The sequence below is a fragment of the Eurytemora carolleeae genome, unplaced genomic scaffold (assembly GCF_000591075.1).
Source record: "Eurytemora carolleeae unplaced genomic scaffold, Eaff_2.0 scaffold1849, whole genome shotgun sequence".
In the NCBI taxonomy this organism is placed as follows: domain Eukaryota; kingdom Metazoa; phylum Arthropoda; class Copepoda; order Calanoida; family Temoridae; genus Eurytemora; species Eurytemora carolleeae.
In genome coordinates, this window is record NW_019397734.1 from 13,133 (window position 1) to 39,111 (window position 25,979).

General features: G+C 29.6%; 1 protein-coding gene across 3 annotated transcripts in view; it reads left to right on the top strand.

Annotated features, from left to right (window-relative positions):
* The window catches only part of LOC111715688 (sex peptide receptor), a gene marked incomplete at its 5' end in the record, with an annotated part of 21,607 nt that extends 10,074 nt beyond the window's left edge, over positions 1 to 11,533 (top strand). Inside the window, 6 exon segments of one of the 3 annotated variants that reach the window (XM_023491047.1) lie at positions 258 to 329; positions 1,368 to 1,415; positions 3,950 to 4,072; positions 6,183 to 6,242; positions 8,317 to 8,466; positions 10,742 to 11,533. In XM_023491047.1, coding sequence (XP_023346815.1) covers positions 258 to 329; positions 1,368 to 1,415; positions 3,950 to 4,072; positions 6,183 to 6,242; positions 8,317 to 8,466; positions 10,742 to 10,786 — 498 coding nt within the window. 3 annotated transcript variants of the gene reach the window in all.
* Between the last annotated feature and the right edge of the window lie 14,446 nt (positions 11,534 to 25,979).

Here is a 25,979-nt window from a genome sequence, read left to right on the forward strand (position 1 = left end):
CCCCCCCCCCCCAGCAGATTGTGACAGAGCAGGTATACAGGCAGGCTCGCTGGCAGACGTGCCATATTACAACTTGACTGGGGAAAGCTCCAGGAGGAGTTTAAAGATCGATTATGCGCTCTATAAAGTTACAGGTCTCAAATGATATCTTTTACAATACTGTACTATCAGCTCAAATACCATGTTTAGCCAGACACTCCCTTTAACATTTAACTATCTTGCTGGTTCTCTGCTTGGTTCTAACCTATATTATCTAGTTGGTTCCCTGCTTGGTTCTAACTATCTTCACTGGGGTTCTCATCAGGGCCTTGTATCAGGTACTTAACGAGGTGCGGATATAAATAACAGATGGATCGTTTCCACTTTTTTAAAAAACGATCGTTTCGTATTAAAAATGACGAAGAAGAAACGAAACGATCGTTTCTAAAACGAACGAATTATAAAAAACTATCGTTTTAAAAAACGACCCTTCGTTAGCGACCGTATTTTGAATAAAATAATCAAAAAGTTCGTTACTAACAAGATTCACGTTGTATAATTAGTTTTAAGTGATATATGACAAATATTAAATATTAAAATAGTTTTGATTAATATCTTTTGTCAAAATTGTGATGAATTCATACTTGAAAGAAATAAAAATATGAAATATGATATGAAATCATGAAAACCTGCAAACTAATAGATTTTTAAAATATTTACTAGAAAAAAAATTTGAAAAAAACTTGTTAGAAAAGTCGTCTTGATTGTAGAGATATAAACGCCGAACAGTGTGTCTAAAGAGGCCAAGACAATGTGTAGGAAAAGTGTTTAATCTATTTGTGCATTTTATACAAATACTTTTATTTATAATGTTAATTGAACCTAATGCATTATTGAATTATAGAAACTAGCAAGATATTTTGATCATTCAGCAAGTATAATTTTAAATATTTAATATCACTGACCTTAAATTCTACGGAAAACTTGCTGCCACTATAATTTTGTCTAAGCTTTTTATTTATTTATGAGAAACATGAATATGACAGAAACCTGAAAGATACAAGGATACAGGGATACCCACAATGATTGAGACTTCAGAGACGACTGTATGGAATTTATACTGTCTGTTTTCACATATCTGAGTCTTCGGAACTGTTAACTTGTTTTTTTTTGTCAAATCATTTAATAACCCATTAAGGGGTTATATTCAAGACACAAAACTTTGGGGTCATCATATTTCAATAGCTATATGTCGTCATTACAGTCTCGTTCTTAGTGGGTAACCCCGTATATAGTTCAACAAAAATAAACTAATTTCACCCTAAAAACAAAAAAATATAAAATCTATAATAAAAACCTTGAATCAATAAACTATTTCATAATTCAAGGCTGAAGAGCACTCTAAGAGAATGAAGAACGGGAATACTGAAAACAAGGTAAAGTTCATTCGTATTCTTATTCAACTACAAAAGAACGAGATAATACAAATAAAAAATTACAAATTTACAATGAAGTTTGGACCCGCCTAACCAGAGTACGTTGCTTTAATTGGTTGGCCCATTATAAGAGAATTGTAAATAAATACATGGTTGTAAATTGTACAGTGTACATTTAAACATAACAATGATGATAAATCAGGAAAAAGTTAAGGAGGTGGTGAAGAAGTATACGGGAAAGGGAGTGTACGCAGCGGGATAATTCTTTTTTAAATCTTATACAAAATTTTTAAAAACTCTTCATATGATAGTTTGACATGTTTGAATCTGTTTAGTTTTATTTGGGGTTTCTATGAAACAATTGAGAAATTATTAGAATTAAATCATTTTATCTTCCTCATTATTGAACCAGGGTATCATTGTGCAAATTTCAATAAAAAGATACACTTGTCAAATCAAAGAGGAGATTGGGGTAGAAACTGTTGTTATCTAGATTCATACAAAATCTTCCACCTGAGGGGTTTAGCTTAAATCGTAGTTTTATAGGGACTGTAAGCGTAATTTCAAGTGACCGGACCCTCCACCAATTCCATGCAAAGATGACTATGCTTGTTTTACAACGGTATCCTTGAAACCTTAATCTGACCTTGAAAATCGGGCAGTGCCATCTTTGATTATGAAGGGTCACTTGAAAATACGCTTACAGTCCATTTAAAACTACGATTTAAGCTAAACCCTTTAGGTGGAAGATTTACAGTTCTTTTAATTCATTTTTAATTCAGTTCTAGACATCTTTTCATTTGTCAAAATTGAAAGTCCTTTTATTTTTAAATAAACCTATGAGAATTTGACAATCAAATTCCACAAATTTAATTATTCAATTTCTTGGATTTAAAAGTTTTCGTTGTAAGATGAAAGTAGAGGAAGAAAATATTGAAAATCTGCATTTTGATTTGATTTGATTTGATTACATTTTGATGGATCAAACAATTTAAACTATTCTTCTATATTATAATATATATAAAATATAATATTATATGTAGATAATAGATAGATCGAACAAATCAAATTGTCAAAAATGGTTCTAATAAAAGACTTTGACCATAGAAGAAATATGTAGAGAGTTTTTAAAAAAGGCGATAAGCTGAATTTTACGTCTATCAGTACCCTGTATCTTTTGCGAAAAATTTCTTGAAAGGCTTGACTTAAAAATACAAAAATTGTATTAGGTTTTTGAACAGACTTCAATTGCAGTGATTTCAAAAGATGTACAAATTTAGGAGGCTTTAATGTTTAAGATGTGTTTCTTCATTTGTCAGTGGGTTGTTAAGCTAACCCCAAAGGCCCTGGGGGATAGTTTACTGATTAAGGATAGTAACAGATTGTGGCCTATGCATGCAGTACAGACATCAAATATGCATTACGCTTTCAGAGTACAAGTGTATTGGGAGGTTTTGTATCTTGAATTTTACTCAATTTCTCAGAACAGTTTATTAAAGATGAAATATTGCTCTGTAAAAGACTGTAATAGTACATCTTCCTTTGAAAATGGAATCCTGCATACGATAAAGGAGTAGTGGATTTTAATAGTTACATGGAAAACAAATCTCCATCTAAAAATTTCCAGAAATACTGTAATATACAGATTGACCATTGAAAGTGAAGTACATGGCCTATACAATTGGTAAAGGATTAACGTACATCATCACTCTATACACTATAACCTCGTTGCAAAGGCCCCTGTTTGCAGTACACCCATGCATAGAATATGATCAAAGAATGTTTATCCTGATAAGCTTTAAAACTTTTTCAAATCTTCCTAATAGCAAGCATTCTATCTTCAGCATAATTCTATTAAAGTTTTAGAGCCATAACACATATTTTTTCAAAAGGGACTGTTTACTAGTTTAGAATTGTATTTAGAAAGCAAATTATTTTAGTCAATTATCAGTTTTATGTTTACTTATGTAGGAAAAATTTTGCGATTAGAATTTAAATAGTAATTTGTTTTTCTCAATGATTTGTAAATCATTCAAATGTGTTTAAAATACCGAAAGTATTTAGCAATAAGATTGTTATTTTTAAAAACATTCAAACTAATGGTATCAAGGAAAGGAAAGAATAAGAATAAAATCAATGAAATTACCAATAAAAGCAATGAAGTGCTATATGTTAGAAAAATTGGATAAAAAACGCTTAAACTAAGAATAGATTAAGAATAAAAGCATTGAAAAGTCCAAAGTAAGAAAGATATGAATTAAAAGCTAAGATCAAGAACAAAATAAAAATCTTTCGTTTATTTTTATATGGTATTTTGTGTGTAAAAAGTACAGTGTACTGTATAGGGTAACCATTGAAAGGTTAATAAAACCATCTTAATCCAATATTTTCTTCAATTTACTGATGGTACATGACTACAGGGTGATTCAATAAACATGAAAATTTGACAACTTTCAAATCGTCTTGGAATCACTCTGAATTAATTCTGTAGAGATTTCCCATTTGAGTTTACATAAATGCAATAATTACTGTAGAAATCCACCAGTACCAACACTGTACCAGACAACAAGGTCTCTAAGCGAAGGAAGCACACAAACAGAACAACAAGACTTCTCATCGTTATCCTCATTCTCTTCCTTCTCACAGAGTTCCCTCAGGTTAGTTTTATATATATTTATAAAATACATATGTACAATCCGTGTAGGACTTTACTGGTACTATTTGGTCTAGTAATATACAGTTTATGTATTTATATGGTATTTATTGTCTGGTCTAGTGTTATCATACAGTTTATGTATTTATATGGTATTTATTGTCTGGTCTAGTGTTATCATACAGTTTATGTATTTATATGGTATTTATTGTCTGGTCTAGTGTTATCATACAGTTTATGTATTTATTTTCTGGTCTAGTGTTATCATACAGTTTATGTATTTATTGGCTGGTCAAGTGTTATCATACAGTTTATACATTTATTGTCTGGTCTAGTGTTATCATACAGTTTATGTATTTATTGTCTGGTCTAGTGTTATCATACAGTTTATACATTTATTGGCTGGTCTAGTGTTATCATACAGTTTATACATTTATTGTCTGGTCTAGTGTTATCATACAGTTTAAACCTTGATAGTCTGGTCTTGTGTTATCATACAGTTTATACATTTATTGTCTGGTCTAGTGTTATCATACAGTTTATGTATTTATTGTCTGGTCTAGTGTTATCATACAGTTTATGTATTTATTGACTGGTCTAGTGTTATCATACAGTTTATGTATTTATTGTCTGGTCTAGTGTTATCATACAGTTTATACATTTATTGTCTGGTCTAGTGTTATCATACAGTTTATACATTTATTGTCTGGTCTAGTGTTATCATACAGTTTATACATTTATAGGCTGGTCTAGTGTTATCATACAGTTTATGTATTTATTGTCTGGTCTAGTGTTATCATACAGTTTATGTATTTATTGTCTGATCTAGTGTTATCATACAGTTTATGTATTTATTGTCTGGTCTAGTGTTATCATACAGTTTATGTATTTATTGTCTGGTCTAGTGTTATCATACAGTTTATGAATTTACAGAAACACTACTATTTCTAAAAATTGTAAAAAGTTTAAAGAAACAGATTTGACGAAAAACAGCATTTTAGCAAGAGGTAGAGAGCGATATGAATTTCTGTTAATACATAAATATACCGATGTATTTCCAAACTAATTAGAGCTTAGAGTATACTAGAGAAATAACTCCGCAGTTTAATGTATTTTTAACCCTTTATGTACACTGTATAGAGTGTCCCAATAAAAATTACAATTGAAAGAGGACCAAGTATGTTACTACAGTTTATTCCAGAACATTGGAGACATCAGAAGAATATAAAAAATGTCGTTTTGACATTTTTTAAATTGTTTTTTTTTTACTATTATACCTAAATCTAAATAATAAATAGCAATAAAATTTGCGGGAATAATATTAAATAATAGGTTTAGAAAACGACATTTTATAAATTCTGTCCATGTCTCCCAAGTTCTGGGTTGAACTGAACTTTGGTTGGAAAAAACATAATTAAAACTGCTCCAGAGAATGATTTAATTAAAATAAAGACCGGTGTTACCTGGTTTTCCTAAAATGTGGAAACAAAATGATAATCGATCGCTGTATATTGTAACGTTTATTGGGACACCCTGTACTATAACAAATACGAAATAAGATTTGGGAGAAAAAAAAATAACGGACACGCAATAAAGAAAACAGACAAACAGAGCGTTACTCACAATAATGAGGCTTTACATAAGATCTTATAATTTTAAAATACAATAAGCTCGGGGTTCAATTTGGAAATCTGCCTTCAACATAGTTAAAAAATTGTGATTTTTTATTCGGCTTTAATGTTTTTGGTTTCAAGGTATTCTGTTGATGACAGCTGTGTTGATTACAGCTGTGTTGCTTTAATGTTTTATGTTGCAGGGTATTCTGTTGATGACAGCTGTGTTTAATGTTTTATGTTGCAAGGGTAGTCTGTTGATTACAGCTGTGTTGATGACAGCTGTGTTGCTTTAATATTTTATGTTGCAGGGTATTCTGTTGATGACAGCTGTATTGATGACAGCTGTGATGATGACAGCTGCTTTAATGTTTTATGTTGCAGGGTATTCTGTTGATGACAGCTGTGTTGTTGACAGCTGCTTCAATGTTTTATGTTTCAGTGTATTCTGTTGATGACAGCTGTGCTGATGACAGCTGTGTTTAATGTTTTATGTTGTAGGGTATTCTGTTAATGACAGCTGTGTTTGCTGAAGAATTCTTCGTTGATTGCTATACACCGGTAAAATATATATTTATATATATAAACAAAGAAAATATAAATACCCTGTTTATATTTTATAATATTTTTTAATTAATTTGTTTTGAATTTGATTATTTCTCTTGCGGCTTGCGCAACCATCTAAGAATGCCGCGGACCACTCATATTTTTCGAAATCAGTTAAAACGTTTTCTAAAAAAAATAAAATATTATAAAATATAAACTATATACAAATGTGGCGAAAGATAATCGATGACTATAGGTTGTACTATCTGAATGATTTGTTTGAAATTAAATGGATTTTTTACGGTCTAAGTTGTATGTTGCAATTTTCTGAATTTGTATGGGCGCTAAGTTATTCGGTATGAGACGTCTTTAACAAGTTTTTCCTTATAGACGCAACAGATAGAAGTAAGATTAGTAGCGAACAAAAGCGCTTTTTTAACGAATTAAGCCTATATCGCCTTTCATTTTTCGCGAACACTCCCTTTAATATCCAAAACACAAACTTTTAAATTGAGGGGTTAACTCTTTAAATCAGCAAACATCAATGTCATCTATCGCTGAGTCACAGGTTTAAAATTCAAAAGTTTCGCTTACTCAGGAACATTAAATGATTCAGGGGATTTACTCAAATTCTTTTAAATATTTTTTATAACTTCCCGACAAAATGTTTGTATTGTTATTGTTTTAAAAAGTATGAAAAAAAGCTCTCAGATATATGGATCAGGTAAAAAAAGCTCACAGATATATGGATCAGCGAAAAAAAGCTCACAGATATATGGATCAGCTAAAAAAAGCTCTCAGATATATGGATCAGCTAAAAAAGCTCACAGATATATGGATCAGCTAAAAAAAGCTCACAGATATATGGATCAGCTAAAAAAAGCTCACAGATATATGGATCAGCTAAAAAAGCTCACAGATATATGGATCAGCTAAAAAAAGCTCACAGATAGATGGATAAGCCAACAAAAAGCTCACAGATATATGGATCAGCTAAAAAAAGCTCACAGATATATGGATCAGCTAAAAAAGCTCACAGATATATGGCTCAGCTAAAAAAGCTCACAGATATATGGATCAGCTAAAAAAGCACACAGATATATGGATCAGCTAAAAAAATCTCACAGATATATGGATCAGCTAAAAAAAGCTCACAGATATATGGATCAGCTAAAAAAAGCTCACAGATATATGGATCAGCTTGAAAAAGATTAGCTTATTCCTTGAAAATGAAGCAAAAATTTTGTAGCGCTAAAGCCACAGATCTTGGATACAAAATTGTCGCCTATTGAATTTTCGAATCCCGATAATTTTGTAACCTGAAGGTTTAAACCTTGATATTTGACATTTTGATCTAACAGATATATACTTTAAAAAAAATTAAGTGTTACGACATCACGGGTTGCAAATATTAAAGGGATTGGAAAACTCTTTTTTTTTCATGTGTTTTTATTTTGTTTAATCTACATTGTGGAGTTTGCGAACAAAAATTGTGCTTTATTCATCAACTTTAATAAATAGAGTAAATATTCATCAATTTCCATTCATGAAGGTTCCATTAATCAATTCACCACAATGAATAGAGTTTTAATAGCCCATAGAAGTGTTGAGTAAAAAGAAATAATTTCAAGGATTTTCGACCATCCTCTCAACCCCACCTGCTCCCTTCTCATTCATACTCTTCCAATTCTTAAAGGGACAGACCCCCAATTTTCGATAGACATTAAGAATCTACAGTTGTTCCTAAATTATGTTGATTCTTTAAAACAACTTTTTAAAGTTTACAAGCTATTTAGTATTCTAATTATTACAAAATTGAGAACAAAAAAATATTAAAATTTTTAGTAAAATAAGACAAAATGAAAAAATGCTTTACCCGAATTCTAAAATATGTGATCACTCCCTTTAAGCATCTCATTCACGCGTATTATCCCTGTAATATGTTTCTTACCTTTTGTTGACATGTACCTTATAGAACGCACATTTTTTCAGCTTCAATTCACTGTAACCCTTCTATTTAAAACGGAAACTCGAAACAAAAACGACACTTTTTCTGAAAAGTTTTAGTAACGCCTGTATTTTGTTCTAGCTTGGTGAGATGATGGACATGATGGCTCTGTTAAACTGCTCGATCAACTTCGTTCTCTTCTGCATCATGTCAGTTCAGTTCAGGACAACCTTCAGGAAGGTTATTGGTTACCAGGAGTTCATGGCTAAACATTTCGGTAATTCTAACCAGGTGAGAGAACAGATCCTTTACAGGGCTTGTCATCGTAATTCTTATTATTATTCTGATCAATAATATGTCAGATATTGTCGTTTTCCTAGCTTGGAAGTGTTTAATTCTGTTAATTCCTCCAAAGTTTCTGAAGAAAGAAATGAGCGAGTCTCTTTTGCAAAGAAAAAAATCTGATTAACAAATGGGAATTTTTCTACTTGTTTACCTTGTCTCTCCTGAATGCAAAAGGAAAAAACTGAAGTGTGGTTGAAAATGTAATTTCTGAAAGTTGTCTGAAATTTGGATTTAACATTTCAAGATCGGTTCAGTTTAAGCTTTTCTTTACCCTTTTTCTTTTTGCCGAAAATTGAATTAATGTCACTTTCGACAGATCAACAAGATAGAAGAGAGAAATCATTTAATACATTTAAGACATTTATTTCATATTTTTCATCTCCTTAGAGCCCGCGATTTAAAAGCTTTGGCTCAAGTCTTAATTCCTAAGACTCATGTACAAGGCTCAACCTTATTTCTAACTTAGGAATCAGCTGACGACAGCTGTCAGCTCTGAGGCTCGATTTAAGGAGTTAGGCCCAATGAAAACAAAATCGACCTTGGTTTGGTTCTGAGGATAATTAGTCTCAATGCTGAGTCTTATTCTAATTAAAGTCCTCGAATCCGCCAATTCCAACCATGAAAATCCGTCAAAGACAAAATTAAACAGAGATGGGAACTTTTGAATGGGATATCCTTAATCCTGAGCTGAGCTGAAAACTTTTGAATGGGATATCCTTAATCCCGATCGGATAATTAATCTGGAGATTAAAAATGAGAGGAGAACAAGCAATATTTAATCTCGAGATTAAGAAAAAGAGTGGATTAAGCATTAATCCCAATATCCACCATTCTAAAGTTTTCAGCTCTGAAAACTTTAGAATGGTGGATATCGGGATTAATGCTTAATCCACTCTTTTTCTTAATCTCCAGATTAAATAAGGCTTGTTCTCCTCTTGTTATTAATCTCCAGATTAATTAACCGATCGGGATTAAGGATATTTCATTCTAAAGTTTTCAGCTCTGAGCTGAAAACTTTAGAAAACTTTAGATATCCTTAATCCCGATCTGTTAATTAATCTGGAGATTAAATTCATGAGGTTTATTAAACCCGACAGTTTCAGCTTAAATCCGATAGCTTGAGTCATGAAGGAATTGAGTTTTTGCCACAAACTTAGATTTTCTAATTATAATAACTTAGCAACCCGTTTTCCTAGACCTTTGATATTTCAAACTATTAATTCTGGTAGATCAAATAGTCTAAGTTTGAAATATCAAAGGTTTAAACCATCAGGTTGCAAAGATATAGGGGTTAATAAATTTAAGTTTGTTGCAAAAACTCAATTCCTTAGTCTCAATGACAGCTTAGACCTGAGTCTTATTTTCCCAAATTTTAAAATTGAGTAATCAGTTTAATTTTAAAAGTTTAAAATCAAAAGGATCCAAAATATGGGATTTAAAAGTTTCCTATCTAAGATTCTCATTCAAAGAAACTGAAAATTTTCCACAAACTCGATTTTTTAGTATGTTTAACGTTGCAGACATTTGATATTTCAAACTATGAAATCTGTTTAATCAAATCGTCAAAATTTGAACTTTAAAAGATTACCACCATCAGTTTGCAAAGATTTAGTGCCATGGAAATTAAAATTTGTGGCGAACAGTCATTTTATTTTTACTTTCAAAGTTTTATTCGACTTCCTCACTTCTTATAAAACAATTTCAAGGCTTATTGATCCTGACATTTTAAATTGTTTTATCCTGGAATATAATTCTAAATATTTTATTGTGGAATAAAGTTCTAAATATTTTATTTTGGAATATAATTCTAAATATTTATTGTGGAATATAATTCTGAATATTTTATTGTGAAATATAATTCTAAATATTTAATGTGGAATATAATTCTAAATATTTTACTGTGGAATATAATTCTAAATATTTTATTGTGAAATATAATTCTAAATATTTATTGTGGAATATAATTCTAAATATTTTATTGTGGAATATAATTCAAAATTTTTTATTGTGGAATATAATTCTAAATATTTAATTGTGGAATATATTTTATTGTGGAATATAATTCTAAATATTTTATTGTGGAATATAATTCTAAATATTTACTGTGGAATATAGTTCTAAATATTTTATTTTGGAATATAATTCTAAATATTTTACTGTGGAATATAATTCTAAATATTTTATTGGGGAATATAATCTTAAATTATATTTTTACTTTTAGAGAGCAGAACTAGAGGAAATTCCGCTTAATTCTCACAAGAACTAGAGGATATTCCGCTTAATTCTCACAAGAACTAGAGGATATTCCGCTTAATTCTCACAAGAACTAGAGGATATTCCGCTTAATTCTCACAAGAACTATAGGAAATTCCGCTTAATTCTCACAAAAATTAGAGGAATGAAAGAAATTCTCGACACAAAAAATGGAGGAATACACGAAATTCTCAAAAAAATTAGAGGAATACGAGAAATTCTCACAAGAATTAGAGGAATACAGAAAATTCTCACAAGAATTAGAGAAATACGCGAATGTCAGATAAATCCACATATTCTCAGAAGAATCCATGCATATTCTGAAAAGAATCCCCTATTTCACAGAAATCAATAAATTTTCAAAAGAAACCACAAATTCTCGAAAGAATCCAAAAACTCTTAGTAAAATCCACAAGTTCCCAGAAGATGGTTCAAATTCCCAGAAGAATCCATGAATTCTCAGAATAATCCAAAAACTCCCAAAAGAATCCATAAATTCTCAGAGAAATCTCTAAATTCTCAGAAGAATCCAGAAGTTCTCAGAAGAATCCAGAAGTTCTCAGAAAAATCCAATGACAGTAAAATTAGATGATTTCTAATTCTAAGAATTCTAAGATGTAGATAAATTCTCAAAAGAATTTAAAGATTCCTCTAAATTCTCTAGACAAAAAACATTCTCTAAATTGTTTAGAACATGAGAAAAGCCGTGTAGTTAGCTCAAATAAAAGAAAAAAGAAAAAAAGGACTGAAAATTTGTTTAATAATAAAATTTCAAAATATTAAAAATCGTACTTATTTATCAAAAAAATAAGGTTCAAGAAAGAAAATGAAGAGAATAAATTTTTATTTAAATAATTTAACCAAATGGTTTTTTCTTCAAAATGTTAACATCTAAAATATAATTTATTTTCATACAATTTGATAGGATTAAAATGAATAAATTCAGTAAATTACGGATTTTAGATAGAGGACTGTTCCATGTTTATGAGAATATTGTACAATTATTATATATCCATCTAATTGTCTATATTGTAATCTACGTGTGTAAACATATCCAAAATATGTATTAATTGTGAGAAACTTTAAATGAGAAAATGTTTAAAATGTTTAATTTCCTGTCAAAAAATGTCTGAACCCAAACCAAGGATAAATGTGAGTAAAAAGTACAAATGTTCTTAAATTAATCTTTGTAAAATTGTACATAAAAATGTTGTACTATACAGTTGTACAAATACAGCGGAGGGATGGAAACTTTAAACATCAAGACCAAAAAAATCACGAAACAGAGAACAAACATTTTCAAGTTTAAAAAAAACTGCAATTTAGAGACGGGTTTGAAACGCAGTTTTTTCCTAAAAATAGTTTTAAAAGTTTCCTTCTCTAAATCCTGATCTCTAGTCTCAAAACTGAGTAAAATTAAAAATAAATGTGATATGTTGTAGAACTATAAATATTAGTGTTCTCAAAATGTGTTTAATTATTAAATATTTATAAAAAATAATTATCAATTAAAACAGTTCTAATACGGACCGAATTTAATGAATTTAAGAGGTTACTGAGCCACCTACCGCCGGTTCAAATCCTGAATCACTGATTAACTCTCCAATTCATTACTTTAATCCTCATGAATCTCTAACGTTTTATCGGTGATTCCAGATTTGAACCAGCAACGGTATTTAGTGACTTCTGGCAACTCATAAGATCTGGTTCCAGAGAACATATTTTAAACACTTACAAACTTTCAAGTAGGTGGATTAATAAAACAATATTTTTGTATTTGTTCTTAAACAAATATTATTTTGCTTTCTATCCTTCAATTTCAAAATAATGACCGGTTTTTAATGAGGAATATGTCCAATATTGTAGAGCAGTACAATTTCTAGATAAACAAATAGTACAGTACAACTTTAGGGTTTAACTGTATGTATCACAACAAATTTATTTATAGAGAAAATGTCATCTATCTTCATTATAATTTTATTATTATCTATCTATTTTCTAGCAGGTTATTAATGATACAAAACATAATATATATAAATATATATTATGTATATTAACCATGTTTGCATAATTGAACTATTAGTGTTTGGCATGTTGCAGGCATAGAACATGATATATTATTCACATTTTTATCTTATTTTGCTCAAAAGAGTATTTACACAAAAAAATTAACATTTTTAAAATTGAAAATACACCTTTTAGGTACAAAAGATATTAGAGTTTTAATATAAGAATTTTTTAGAATGTTATTTTTCTGAAGTAAGAGTTTGTATTTTGTATGTTGTACAGTGTATTCTCGATCTGTTCGGAAAATCAACGTAATGGATTTGAGTCTTTGCCACAAATTCAGATTTTCTTTTCCCTATATCTTTGCAACCCAATGCCAAAGACCTAAGATATTTCAAACTTTTTGTGACAAAGACTCAATTCCTTTTGTAAAAATCCGCAAAACAAGAAATTTTGAAAAGCGCCAAAAACTCTGATTTTCTAATCACTATGTCTTTGGAACCAAATATTGCAGACCTTAGATAACTCAAACTATGAATTCTGTTAGATCAAATAATTTAAGTTTGAAATATCAAAGATTTAAAACATCTAGTTCTAAAGATATTGAGGTTAAACTATTTGATTTTGTTCCAAAGACTCAATTCCTTTATCTACGTTAGGCATATATATTTTGCTTTAGAATATGTCTTATTAAAAAACAAAAATAATTTTTTAAAACATTTTTATTCATTAACCCTTTATCGCATATTATAATTGCTGATATATATGTAGTTTAAACGGTAAAATGTTTAAAATCATCAATTTTTAAGTTTAAGATGTGGCAACATGTGCTTATATTCTTTTAGATTGTTAATTTTCAGAATCTCAGTATTTATTCCTGATACAATATTATTAAAATATGGAATTTTTAAATAATGTAGTTTTCTTTCTGCTCAATATCAGTTTAACAAGGACCATTAAAATTCTTAATGTGCATGTAAAACTTGTAGCGCACTATTTTCTTTAGATACCTATAAAATGATTTATGTAACAAATAAAAAAAAACTAATAGATTTTAAAATTAGATTTTAAAAATGTATCTAAAAAGTGTGTTGTATATATTTAATCATGTGTCAACTATTATTGTTCAATGTAAATAAACAAGATTTTATATAAATAATATTTTATTAATGAGGAATTCAGGACTGTTTGCGCCACCGTTAATCTTTTTTTTAAATTTGTTGTTGGTTCTTCATAAATTATTTAATTTGATTAGCAGTTATAAAGGAACTTTAAGAGTACATAGTTTCAAGTGACCCGATTATAAGTAGAAAATACTTATGGAGAAAATGCATATCATGCACAAATTGTTTTATTAAAAAATTACATTTATATTTGGAAAAGAAATACGGCATTAAATATCTGTAATTTATAATCCCTATATTTTTGCAACCTGATGTTTAAGACCTTTGATATTTTAAAATATGAATTCTGTTTCATCAAATAGTCTGAGTATGAAAGGTTTACACCATCAGGTTGCAAAAATATTGGGATTAGAAAATTTGAGTTTGTGGCAAATACTTCTCTTTTATATTCCAACCAAAACATTATCCAACCAAAACATTATCTAATAAGAATCTAAATTTCAATTTAGAATAGAAAATGTTTTTAAATGGATAATGAAATTCTATACTAAAGATATTAAAGAATAATATTTAAACATTTTTACATTCCAACCAAAATATAACCCACCCACACCACAGAGAGATGTACATTGCTTTTAAACAAATGATGAAACTATATATTAACGATATTAAAGAATAACATTTAAACATTTTTACAATTCAACCAAAATATAACCCACCCACACCTCATAGAGATGAAGATTGCTTTTAAACTAATGAAATTTTTGAGGGGAAAAAAAATTATGGACGAATGACCTGGATTGTTAAGAGAATTTCAAACGAAAAAAATAAGCGGTTTTAATGATCTTGCAAGAAGGAAAGTTTTTTTATGAACCATCGAATTTTTCAAAAGAGTCCAAAGTTCTGGGTAAAACTGTAAAAAAACGGGTTTCTTAAAATACTTAAATGGATTGCTATTTGCTAACAATATGGAGAAACAGATGGGACTAATTTCGGCCATTTTGCTGATTGAAATTGATGTAGAATTTCCCACGTTGCATTTTGAAAAAAGCTCCTGTGTATGTTGTAAATTTTCAGAAATAAGTAGTGGTTAGAGTTCGTTAGCTTTATTCGTTTTTCAAGGTTTTTAATGCATTTGAACTTTTAAAATGTTTTCAAAATTTTGCCAAGTTTCAGAAAATTTCAAAACTGTTTATTTTAAACATTTGTCTTTCTACACTTTGTTAAAATTTCAAACTGAGAAAGATATTCGCAAGAACTGACAAATAAATTTACCAACAAAAATATTGTTATTCTTTTTCATTTTTTTAGTTTTTATTCTTCCAAATTTTGTGAATATTTAAAGTAACGTAAAGTTTCTTTAGATACAGGGTGACCTAAAGTGGTTGAGACTTCAGAGACGACTGTAAAGAACTCATTCAGCTTTTTTTCAAAAAATCTTAATTCCGTCCTTGCAACTGTAAATTTTTTTTACAAAAAAAAACAAAACAAATTTTCTAAATTTTCTTGAGCTGAAAACTTTTAAATTGGATACCCTAAATACTAATTAAGATTAATCTGAATATCCACTGTGAACACCTTTGATTTCTGCATTATCCGCTGTTTTTACTTCTTTCTGGATATCTCAACTGGATCATGGACTCATGACAGCTCTCTCATGAAATGGCGCGCAACCTTTCAAATATCCGGCTTCTGATTGGCTATTCATACACCACTCTGATTGGTTGTCTTATATAAACTTTTCGGGATACAAACTAAAGATTAAAATGATTTTAAGAATAACAAAAAGACATAATATCAAGCACTGATCTCGATATTCACAATTCTGAAGTTTTCATGTCTCTGTACTTCTGTGCAAATTTTAAAATGCGCCAAGAAGAAAAAGTACAAATAAAGATAAATATTTCAAGATTCATTCTGGAAATTTCTTTGAGGCAAATCCCAACTGTGACAGGTTATTACCAGAAAGAGATGTGATGCCTATCATATCTATATCTTATTTATTTATTTATTCATTTTTATATCAGGATATAAAAGTTCTTAATAATATATATATTTATATGTTAGCTCTAGCTGGCCAAACGGCTGGATCGAATAGGCTGACATTTTTAAAGGGAATCCTTGAGTACCCCAGGGGTAACATACAGGGTGTCCCACGAAACATGACAGTATGCAGGACGACTTGAAGGTCGTCTTGATTTTTGATATAATTTGCTGCGTTTATTTGTCAACCTAATTTTAGAAGTAAATTTCTAGAGATAATAATCACAAAATTTCCCTTGTCCTGCCATTTCCAAAATGTGGTCTGCCATTTTTGTGCTTTCAATATTGCCCGAGATATGAAAAATTTCGTTCAGATTTCGACAATTTTGCTTTTATTTAACAAAATTGAAATCTGAACCAAACTCTTTATATCTCAGGTAATATTGAAAGCACAAAAAACGCAGACCACTTTTTGGAAATGCCAGGGCTAGGAGAATTATGTGATAATTGTTTCAAGAATCATACATGTTAAAGTAGATAGAAGACTAAATGTCACAAAGAAATTCAAATACCAAAGACGACTTTCAAGTCGTCTTCCTATTGTCATGTTTCGTGGGACACCCTGTAGGCTAAAATCGATTTTTTTTTCAAAATTCAATTTTTCAAAATTTCAAGGGTAACGCCTGGCACTTGATTTATCTTTGCTGTTGACTATATAATATAATGTATCACATATTTCAAAATACACATGATATCCCATTTTTTGGCTTTATTTAAAGAAAAAGCTTCTCATAAATCTAATAATTATCAAATTCATTGAAATCTACATCTGATGTGTGATGAGTGATGATGCGTAAAAAACGTTTTGTTGCAACACAGGCATCCATTTTGTTCCGGAAAAAGATTTACTTTAAAACAACAAATTTTGGACATTTCGGATAACTGGAACACACTTGAGTGGTTAGACTTAGTTAATTGTGATGCTAAATTCAAGAAGTGCATCCTGTCTGTATCAGAATGTTTCTATCTCGGGGGGGGGGGGACTATAATTAACAATGAAGGAAAATGGTAGGAAAATGTTTCTTATTCTTCAAACCTAGGAAAGTACAAATCTATGAAGAAGAAGTTTAAAGCATCAAACAGTAATTGAGCGGAGACCAACTTTCAAACCAATCTAATTCTTGCATGTTCCGAACCGGTATAAACATTAACCAGTGCCAGCTGGTCTAGTGCACCAAAAATATCAACCTTTTAGCTATTCTTTAAAATCATTATTTCCTAATTCTCTGGATTTGCAGTGGGACGGAACATCAATAGGAGGTCTAAGTGAACCCCGCATTTATTTAGATGGAGCAATCAAATTGGTTTCTTCCAACAACTGTGTAGTTTTGAATAACACAAATGAGTTCCCCATGAAGCAATTAACCTCTAAGAGTTCTCTGACAAAAAGTCCTGATAGGTCTCCGATAGATGATATATCTCTACGTTGCTGTAAACCTGGTGTAAAGATGCAGGGCTGAGTAGTGTGTAAACTAAATAGTTTCCTCGAGGTTTAGCCCTATATCGGATATCGGAAAAACCTGGCATAGTTCAATCTTAACGAAGGATCAAGATATATCTGCAGGATGAGCTAGAGAGAGATGCCTTGTAAACCTTATGAATGATACAGGGTTACCCACAAAGGATGAAACTTCAGAGACAACTTTACAGACTTTAAACTGTCAATTTCCTCCTTGTATCCTAAAACACTCCTAAAACTCCTGGTAGAACGCGTTGGATCTCTTCTCTCGTAGATATGAATTTGTAAACCAATGAGAATGCAGGAGATCATGTTTCAATATTGATGAATCAAAATTATTGTTTAATCGATTTTTGAAACTAATTTAAGGATAATTGAACATCTAAATTTTAAGCCAAGTTATTGTAGAACATTGTTTTCATGACTAGTTAAATGTTGTTTAACAATTTTTACATTAAAGTCTCGGTATTTCGCGGCATTTTAACAACGTTTTTGTGACTAATTTATGTAGATTCACCATTTAGAATTGTAAACCAATGAGCGTGCACATTCTTGATTCCCACGCTCGAGATTTGTAGTGATGAATCAAACCAACATGGTTTAAACAAAAACTGAAAATTATATTATCTCTGTTGGGTGTCTGTTTGTTTGTATGTCTAATCATAACTCAGGAACCCCTTGACTATTTTTTGATTATTTTTTATAAGGAAATATTCCAGGCAAAGCTGAGTTTTCAACCTATAGTAACTAGAGTAAAAGATAAAAATGACTGTTTTCTTCATAAAAATGTTTTTTTAAACTATTGAATTTTTTATTTGAATTTGGGAGAATTGCCCTGCTAGTTTAAAAGCTTTTTCATTTTTAATTCTTATTTTTTATACAAATATGTAATTTTCTATTTTGGGAAAAATTGGTATTTCGCACGTTTACTCGCAACTTCATTATCCACGAGCTTAAAAGTTTCCTTTTTTGTTCCGAAAGTATCAAACAGGCGGATACTCCGAAAGTATCAAACAGGCGGATACAAAATACCTTCACAAAAAATGTATTTATAACATATATAGGTAATTTAGAGCTTAGATAAGAGTACAAGTAGAATTTTATGGAGACTTCAGACTTAATTTGGAAGTGACCCACCATTTATTAAGTGGCATATGTCCAATTACCAACAATACCACTTGTCAGAGTCTGATAACTTCAGACTTAATTTGGAAGTGACCCACCATTTATTAAGTGGCATATTTCCAATTAACAACAGTACCCTTTGTCTGAGTCTGATAACTGCAAACTTAATTTGGAAGTGATCCACCATTTATTAAGTGGCATATGTCCAATTAACAACAGCACCCTTTGTCTGAGTCTGATAACTGCAAACTTAATTTGGAAGTGACCCACCATTTATTAAGGGGCATATGTCCAATTAACAACAGTACCCTTTGTCTGAGTCTGATAACTGCAGACTTAATTTGGAAGTGACCCACCATTTATTAAGTGGCAATTAACAACAGTACCCTTTGTCTGAGTCTGCTAACTGATTCCAACTAAAAATTAATTTATTTTCAATTGTGTAAGTTCCGTAAACCATTTAAAATATTTAAAGTTTTTTTACGATTTGATACGGATCTTATTTAGTTTTAATTAAAAAAATACTTTAATGTACCCACAAAGGATGACCGGAAGCTCTTAATTTAAATTTAGAAACAAACAAGTTTACAGTTGCTAGGAATTATAAATATAAGGAAACAGACTGTACAAGTTTTGTAAAATCGTCTCTGAAGTCTCATGTTTTCTGGGTAACCCTTTGTGTATAGTTTTAAGATTAAACTAACCTTCAAGCTTCGGATCGGAAAAAAAAATCATTAATATTTTTAACATTCCCTTACTTTTAATTCTCCATAATTTTTTTCTGCTTTCTTTTTCTTTTTCATATAAAAAACATTTATCTTTTTTTTCAAAAATATAAAAATACTTGAGTAGAACTTGAGACTATCTTTAATATTGTAATTTTCCAAGGAAGGTTAAAAACAACTAAAACATTCATAAATGTCTGAAAAAAGTACTAATCCAGTTTATACAGGTTTAAAAATCCCAACAGTGAGGCTGTTAACTTTGTATAGTAAATCCATAATCTTAAGATAACACTTATCCACTTGTTTTCAAGCTTAACGGATTAATTGGGTTCACTTCACTTCTCTAAAAATCTTCTTTCTTCATATAGCAGAAATATAATTCAGCTGGTTTTCATGGATTAAATATGTTATATCTTCAAAAGTTCAAGCATAGTAGTTTAACAATCTCAAAAATATCTTTTCTGTTTTTTTTACATTTACTGCATGCAGGTAAGATGTATTACCATTTCTGACAACAAAGAATTTTCTAATTAAAATATTTTCATTGTTTTCTTGTAGCTTCTATCCTATTCTCTAATTAGAAAATTTTCATTTCTTTCTTGTAGCTTCTATCCTATTCTCTAATTAATATATTTTCATTTCTTTCTTGTAGCTTCTATCCTATTCTCTAATTAGAATATTTTCATTTCTTTCTTGTAGCTTCTATCCTATTTTCTAATTAGAATATTTTCATTTCTTTCTTTCTTTCTAATTAGAATATTTTCATTATTTTCTTGTAGCTTCTATCCTATTCTCTAATTAGAATATTTTCATTTCTTTCTTGTAGCTTCTATCCTATTCTCTAATTAGAATATTTTCATTTCTTTCTTGTAGCTTCTATCCTATTCTCTAATTAGAATATTTTCATTTCTTTCTTGTAGCTTCTATCCTATTTTCTAATTAAAATATTTTCATTTCATTCTTGTAGTTTCTATCCTATTCTCTAATTAGAATATTTTCATTGTTTTCTTGTAGCTTCTATCCTATTTTCTAATTAGAATATTTTCATTGTTTTCTTGTAGCTTCTATCCTATTTTGTAATAAAAATATTTTCATTGTTTTCTTGTAGCTTCTATCCTATTTTCTAATTAGAATATTTTCATTGTTTTCTTGTAGCTTCTATCCTATTTTCTATTTAGAATATTTTCATTGTTTTCTTGTAGCTTCTATCCTATTTTCTAAATAGAATATTTTCATTGTTTTCTTGTAGCTTCTATCCTATTTTCTAACTAGAATATTTTCATTTTTTTCTTGTAGCTTCCATCCTATTTTCTAATTAGAATATTTTCATTGTTTTCTTGTAGCTTCTATCCTATTTTCTAACTAGAATATTTTCATTTTTTTCTTGTAGCTTCCATCCTATTTTCTAATTAGAATATTTTCATCGGTTTCTTGTAGCTTCTATCCTATTTTCTAATTAGAATATTTTCATTGTTTTCTTGTAGCTTCTATCCTTTTCTCTAATGTTTACTCACATCTCTCTTGCTTCTGAGTGAGTCTGATAAATGATTTTCCTATATCAAGTACTTTGGTTTGGGTCCATCAGTTCTTCAAGATTGATAACAAATTTACAAAAGCAAGACATAACAAATATATAAACATGTAAATATACATATACATGTATTTATTTATAGGAGTGTAGGCTTCAAAGAAAATAGGATAAGGATTACAGTGATTTAAAGGCTGCAACCGTTCACCCAAAAATCATAGATAAGAATTATGCCAATTCGAAACGAAAGCTAAAAACGAATTCTTTATAGTTCTAAAATCTGTATATTTAGGGCTATAAAAATGTTAAAGGGAGTCAATAAGTCAATGTCAAAAACCAAGGTAATGCGACACTTTAAAGGTTGACCCATGCTTGAAAATTTGCACACAACTTAACATGCTAAAGGCGTATTCACAGAATAGAGAATATTTTATAGAGTAGAATTAAAAATTGAATTATATATATATTATATAATATTCTGTACTGCGTAAAACTTGTGAACATTTACTTAAAATGGAACCTTCTTTCAGACTGAAAGGGAGTGAAAAAAAACCTTAACGCGGGATTTTTATTTCCGTTCAATATAAATATTCTCTATTCTGTGGCTAAAGTTTTGTATTTTAGTTGGGTATACAGGGGAAAATTCCCCCCCCCCCCCTCAGGTCTAGGATTATCCATATCATGGTGTCAAAATTGAGAGAATAAAAATAAAAATTAGAAAAGTTGTTTCTTGTCGCGTTCTTTGTTGATATATTACATTTCATTATCAGAGAATATTCGGAGATATCTTTTTGTCTTTCTATGTCAGGTTGAAAAAAAGTTTTTAAAATTTTCTTCTTAAATAAGAATTTTGGGTTTTTGAACAAAAAGGAATCAAGTTTTTGCCACAAACTCAAAGTCTCTATTACATATATCTGTGCAACCTATTGGTGTAAACTTTTGATATTTCAAAATTAGAATTGTTAAATAAAATAGTTTATAGATTAAATATTAAAGGTTTACAACATTGGGTTATATAGGGATTTAAAAAAAACTAAATTTCTTGAGAATTTGTCTTAAATGTGTTAAATAGTGAAAGTTTTGTTTCACTTGATCATAAATAATCATAAACTAAACATAGTTACTTCTACATGATGATATGCGTGTTGATTATTTTTTAACAAAAACAAAAACCTAAAGGGACTGTCTCCCTAATTTCATGTGATCCTCTGTTCAAGAGCTACATGATCGGTTCACATTGTTTCACATTGAGTCATTGATTCTCTCATTGAGACAATGAAAAAACCAAAGTTGACAGTTATCAGTTTTCAGAAAGTAAAACAAGAATAACTCAACCGTTTTCTTCCCCTCGGACAAGGTTTAAAGGGTACCACTGTGAATCTACATTTAAGAAATGATGGAACACTAAAATTATTTCAACATTCTCTTTAATTAGAGATTTTCCAAGAGATGTATTAATTACTGCAACAGTAAGAAACACAATAGAGGTTTCTCAGGAGAAATATTCTTTTGTTTCATCTTTTCAATATTAATTTGATCAGTAATTTTCTTCATGCTTCATAATGTTTAGATTTTGATCGCCATTCTTTTAAATTTAGTTTTATACGATGTTAAACATAACTTTCTCTTTCAAGTTGAAACTCAGAACGATATTTAAATTAGAATGAGAAATAATTGTATAAGTGTCTCGGACCGAATTTAATGAATTTGAGCTACCAGTGCGCGCTGCGGAGTTTACGTCTATAGAATATGGACCAATTCTAATTCACAGATACAAAATACCGTCATAGTAATTTCTGATTTCAATGGTATCCTTAGAAGCTCGGTCGGATCAAGTATGATTAATAAATCAATGTTTTTGTTTATTATGTAAGCTGTTTATTTAATTTGTTTATTTTCATTTGTGGTTTCTCTGCAATGGAGATATTCTCAGAAAGGAAAACACTCTTTGAAAAAGTAGAACTTTACTTTTTTTGCATGGAGGGTCAGTTGAAATTACGCTTACAGTCCCTTTAAGTAATAAATTATGTTCTGGTAAAAGTATTAAAGTCAAAGTAAAGTAAAACATTATATTAAATGGTTAAAACATTTATATTTTAAATTGTGAATTAAAATTCAGATAAAAATAACAGGTTTTATTGTCTGTTCGGTTAATTAAATTTATTTTATCAAACGAATTGCCTTGAAATAGGCCTTTGTCAGATTCACAGCAGTACCTTTCAACCTCTATCTAATTTAGAATGTGAAAGATGTCTTTGTTTTCTAGTTTGAGAAGTGTTTAATTCTGACAATCTATTACTTCCTTCGCAGAAATCCGCATAGTTCCTTCACAAACAAACCACAGTTAAAATGATCAATTTCAAGGAGAAAAACAAAAATACCTCATTCATTTAAAATAAAACTTATTTAAAGTTGTTTATGGTAATTTTTGTTACTAGACATAGACAATACTACCTTCGTTTTACGTACTAGAAAATAGACAATAATACCTTTGTTGTACGTACCAGAAAATAGACCATAATACCTTTGTTGGAAGTACCAGAAAATAGACAAGAATACCTTTGTTGTACGTACCAGAAAATAGACAATAATGCCTTTGTTGGAAGTACCAGAAAAAAGACAATATAATACCTTTGTTGTACGTATCAGAAAATAGACAATAATACCTTTGTTTTACGTTCCAGAAAATAGACAATATAATACCTTTGTTGTACGTACCATAAAATAGACAATAATACCTTTGTTTTACGTACCAGAAAATAGACAATATAATACCTTTGTTGTACGTACCAGAAAATAGACAATATAATACTTTTGTTGTACGTACCAGAAAATAGACAATATTACCTTTGTTTTACGTACCAGAAAATAGACAATATAATACCTTTGCTGTACGTACCAGAAAAAAGACAATAATACCATTCTTTTACGTACCAGAAAATAGACAATAATACCTTTCTTGTACGTACCAGAAAATAGACAATAATACCTTTGTTGTACGTACTAGATAATAGACAATAAAACCTTTGTTGTACGTACTAGAAAATAGACCATAATACCTTTGTTTTACGTACCAGAAAATAGAAAATATTATACCTTTGTTGTACGTACTAGAAAATATACCATAATACCTTTGTTTTACGTACCAGAAAATAGACAATATTATACCTTTGTTCTACGTACCAAAAAATAGACAATAATACCCTTGTTTTACGTACCAGAAAATAGACAATAATACCTTTGTTTCACGTACTAGAAAATAGACCATAATACCATTCTTGTACGTACCAGAAAATAGACAATAATAGCTTTCTTGTACGTACCAGAAAATAGACAATATAAAACCTTTCTTGTACGTACCAGAAAATAGACAATAATACCTTTGTTGTACGTACTAGAAAATAGACAATAAAACCTTTGTTGTACGTACCAGAAAATAGACCTTAATACCTTTTTTGTACGTACCAGAAAATAGACAATATTACCTTTGTTTTACGTACCAGAAAATAGACAATATAATACTTTTGCTGTACGTACCAGAAAATAGACAAAAATACCTTTGTTGTACATACCAGAAAATAGACAATATAATACCTTTGTTGTACGTACCAGAAAATAGACAATATTGCCTTTGTTTTACGTACCAGAAAATAGACAATATAATACCTTTGCTGTACGTACCAGAAAATAAACAATAATACTTTTGTTGTACGTACCAGAAAATAGACAATAATACTTTTCTTGTACGTACCAGAAAATAGACAATAATACCTTTCTTGTACGTACCAGAAAATAGACAATAATACCTTTGTTTTACGTACCAGAAAATAGACAATGATACCTTTGTTGTACGTACCAGAAAATAGACAATATAATACCTTTGTTGTACGTACCAGAATATTGACAATATAATACCTTTGCTGTACTTACCAGAAAATAGACAATATTACCTTTGTTTTACGTACCAGAAAATAGACAATATAATACCTTTCTTGTACGTACTAGAAAATAGACAATAAAACCTTTGTTGTACGTACCAGAAAATAGAAAATATTATACCTTTGTTGTACGTACTAGAAAATATACCATAATACCTTTGTTTTACGTACCAGAAAATAGACAATATTATACCTTTGTTCTACGTGCCAAAAAATAGACAATAATACCCTTGTTTCTTGTACGTACCAGAAAATAGACAATAATACCTTTGTTTTACGTACCAGAAAATAGACAATGATACCTTTGTTGTACATACCAGAAAATAGACAATATAATACCTTTGTTGTATGTACCAGAATATAGACAATATAATACCTTTGTTGTACGTACTAGAAAATAGACAATAAAACCTTTGTTGTACGTACCAGAAAATAGACCATAATACCTTTGTTTTACGTACCAGAAAATAGACAATATAATACCTTTTTTGAACGTACCAGAAAATAGACAATATTACCTTTGTTTTACGTACCAGAAAATAGACAACATAATACCTTTGTTGTACATACCAGAAAATAGACAATAATACCTTTGTTGTACGTACCAGAAAATAGACAATAATACCTTTGTTGTACGTACCAGAAAAAAAAGACAATATAATACCTTTGTTTTACGTACTAGAAAATGCATTCTCAAAATGAAAGAACTACCAATCGAAAAGTGTCTGATATGACATAAAAAATTGCTTATTCAAACAGCTGTCAACAATGTTTGATTTAGCAAATTTTAAAATTTGAAATATGAAAGGTCTAAAAATATGCTTGTTTGCAAAAAAGCTAAAATATGTCAAAAAAGTTATTTAGAAGAGCGAGCCATTTCAAATATGATGACCAAAAAGTAAGTAAAATATAAAAAAAAATTCAAGGGGAGGGGTGGGGTAAATTAGACCCCCCCCCCACAGCAATACAGTGGTTAAAAATTTAAAATAAGATATGGGATGTTTAAACATCTGGATATTTGTACAGATGTAAATTATCTTGTGCTTAAACCTCTAAAATAGTTAGTAGATACAAATATATATAAATAATAGATATCTATGGATATATTTAATATTGGTGTTTTAATATTAGTGTTTATACCCTTACTCAGGTAATAACCTTAATATTTATTGTACACTGCATATTGTATATTGTATATTGTATATTGTATATTGTATATTGTATTTTGTATTTTGTATATTGTAAATTGTATATTGT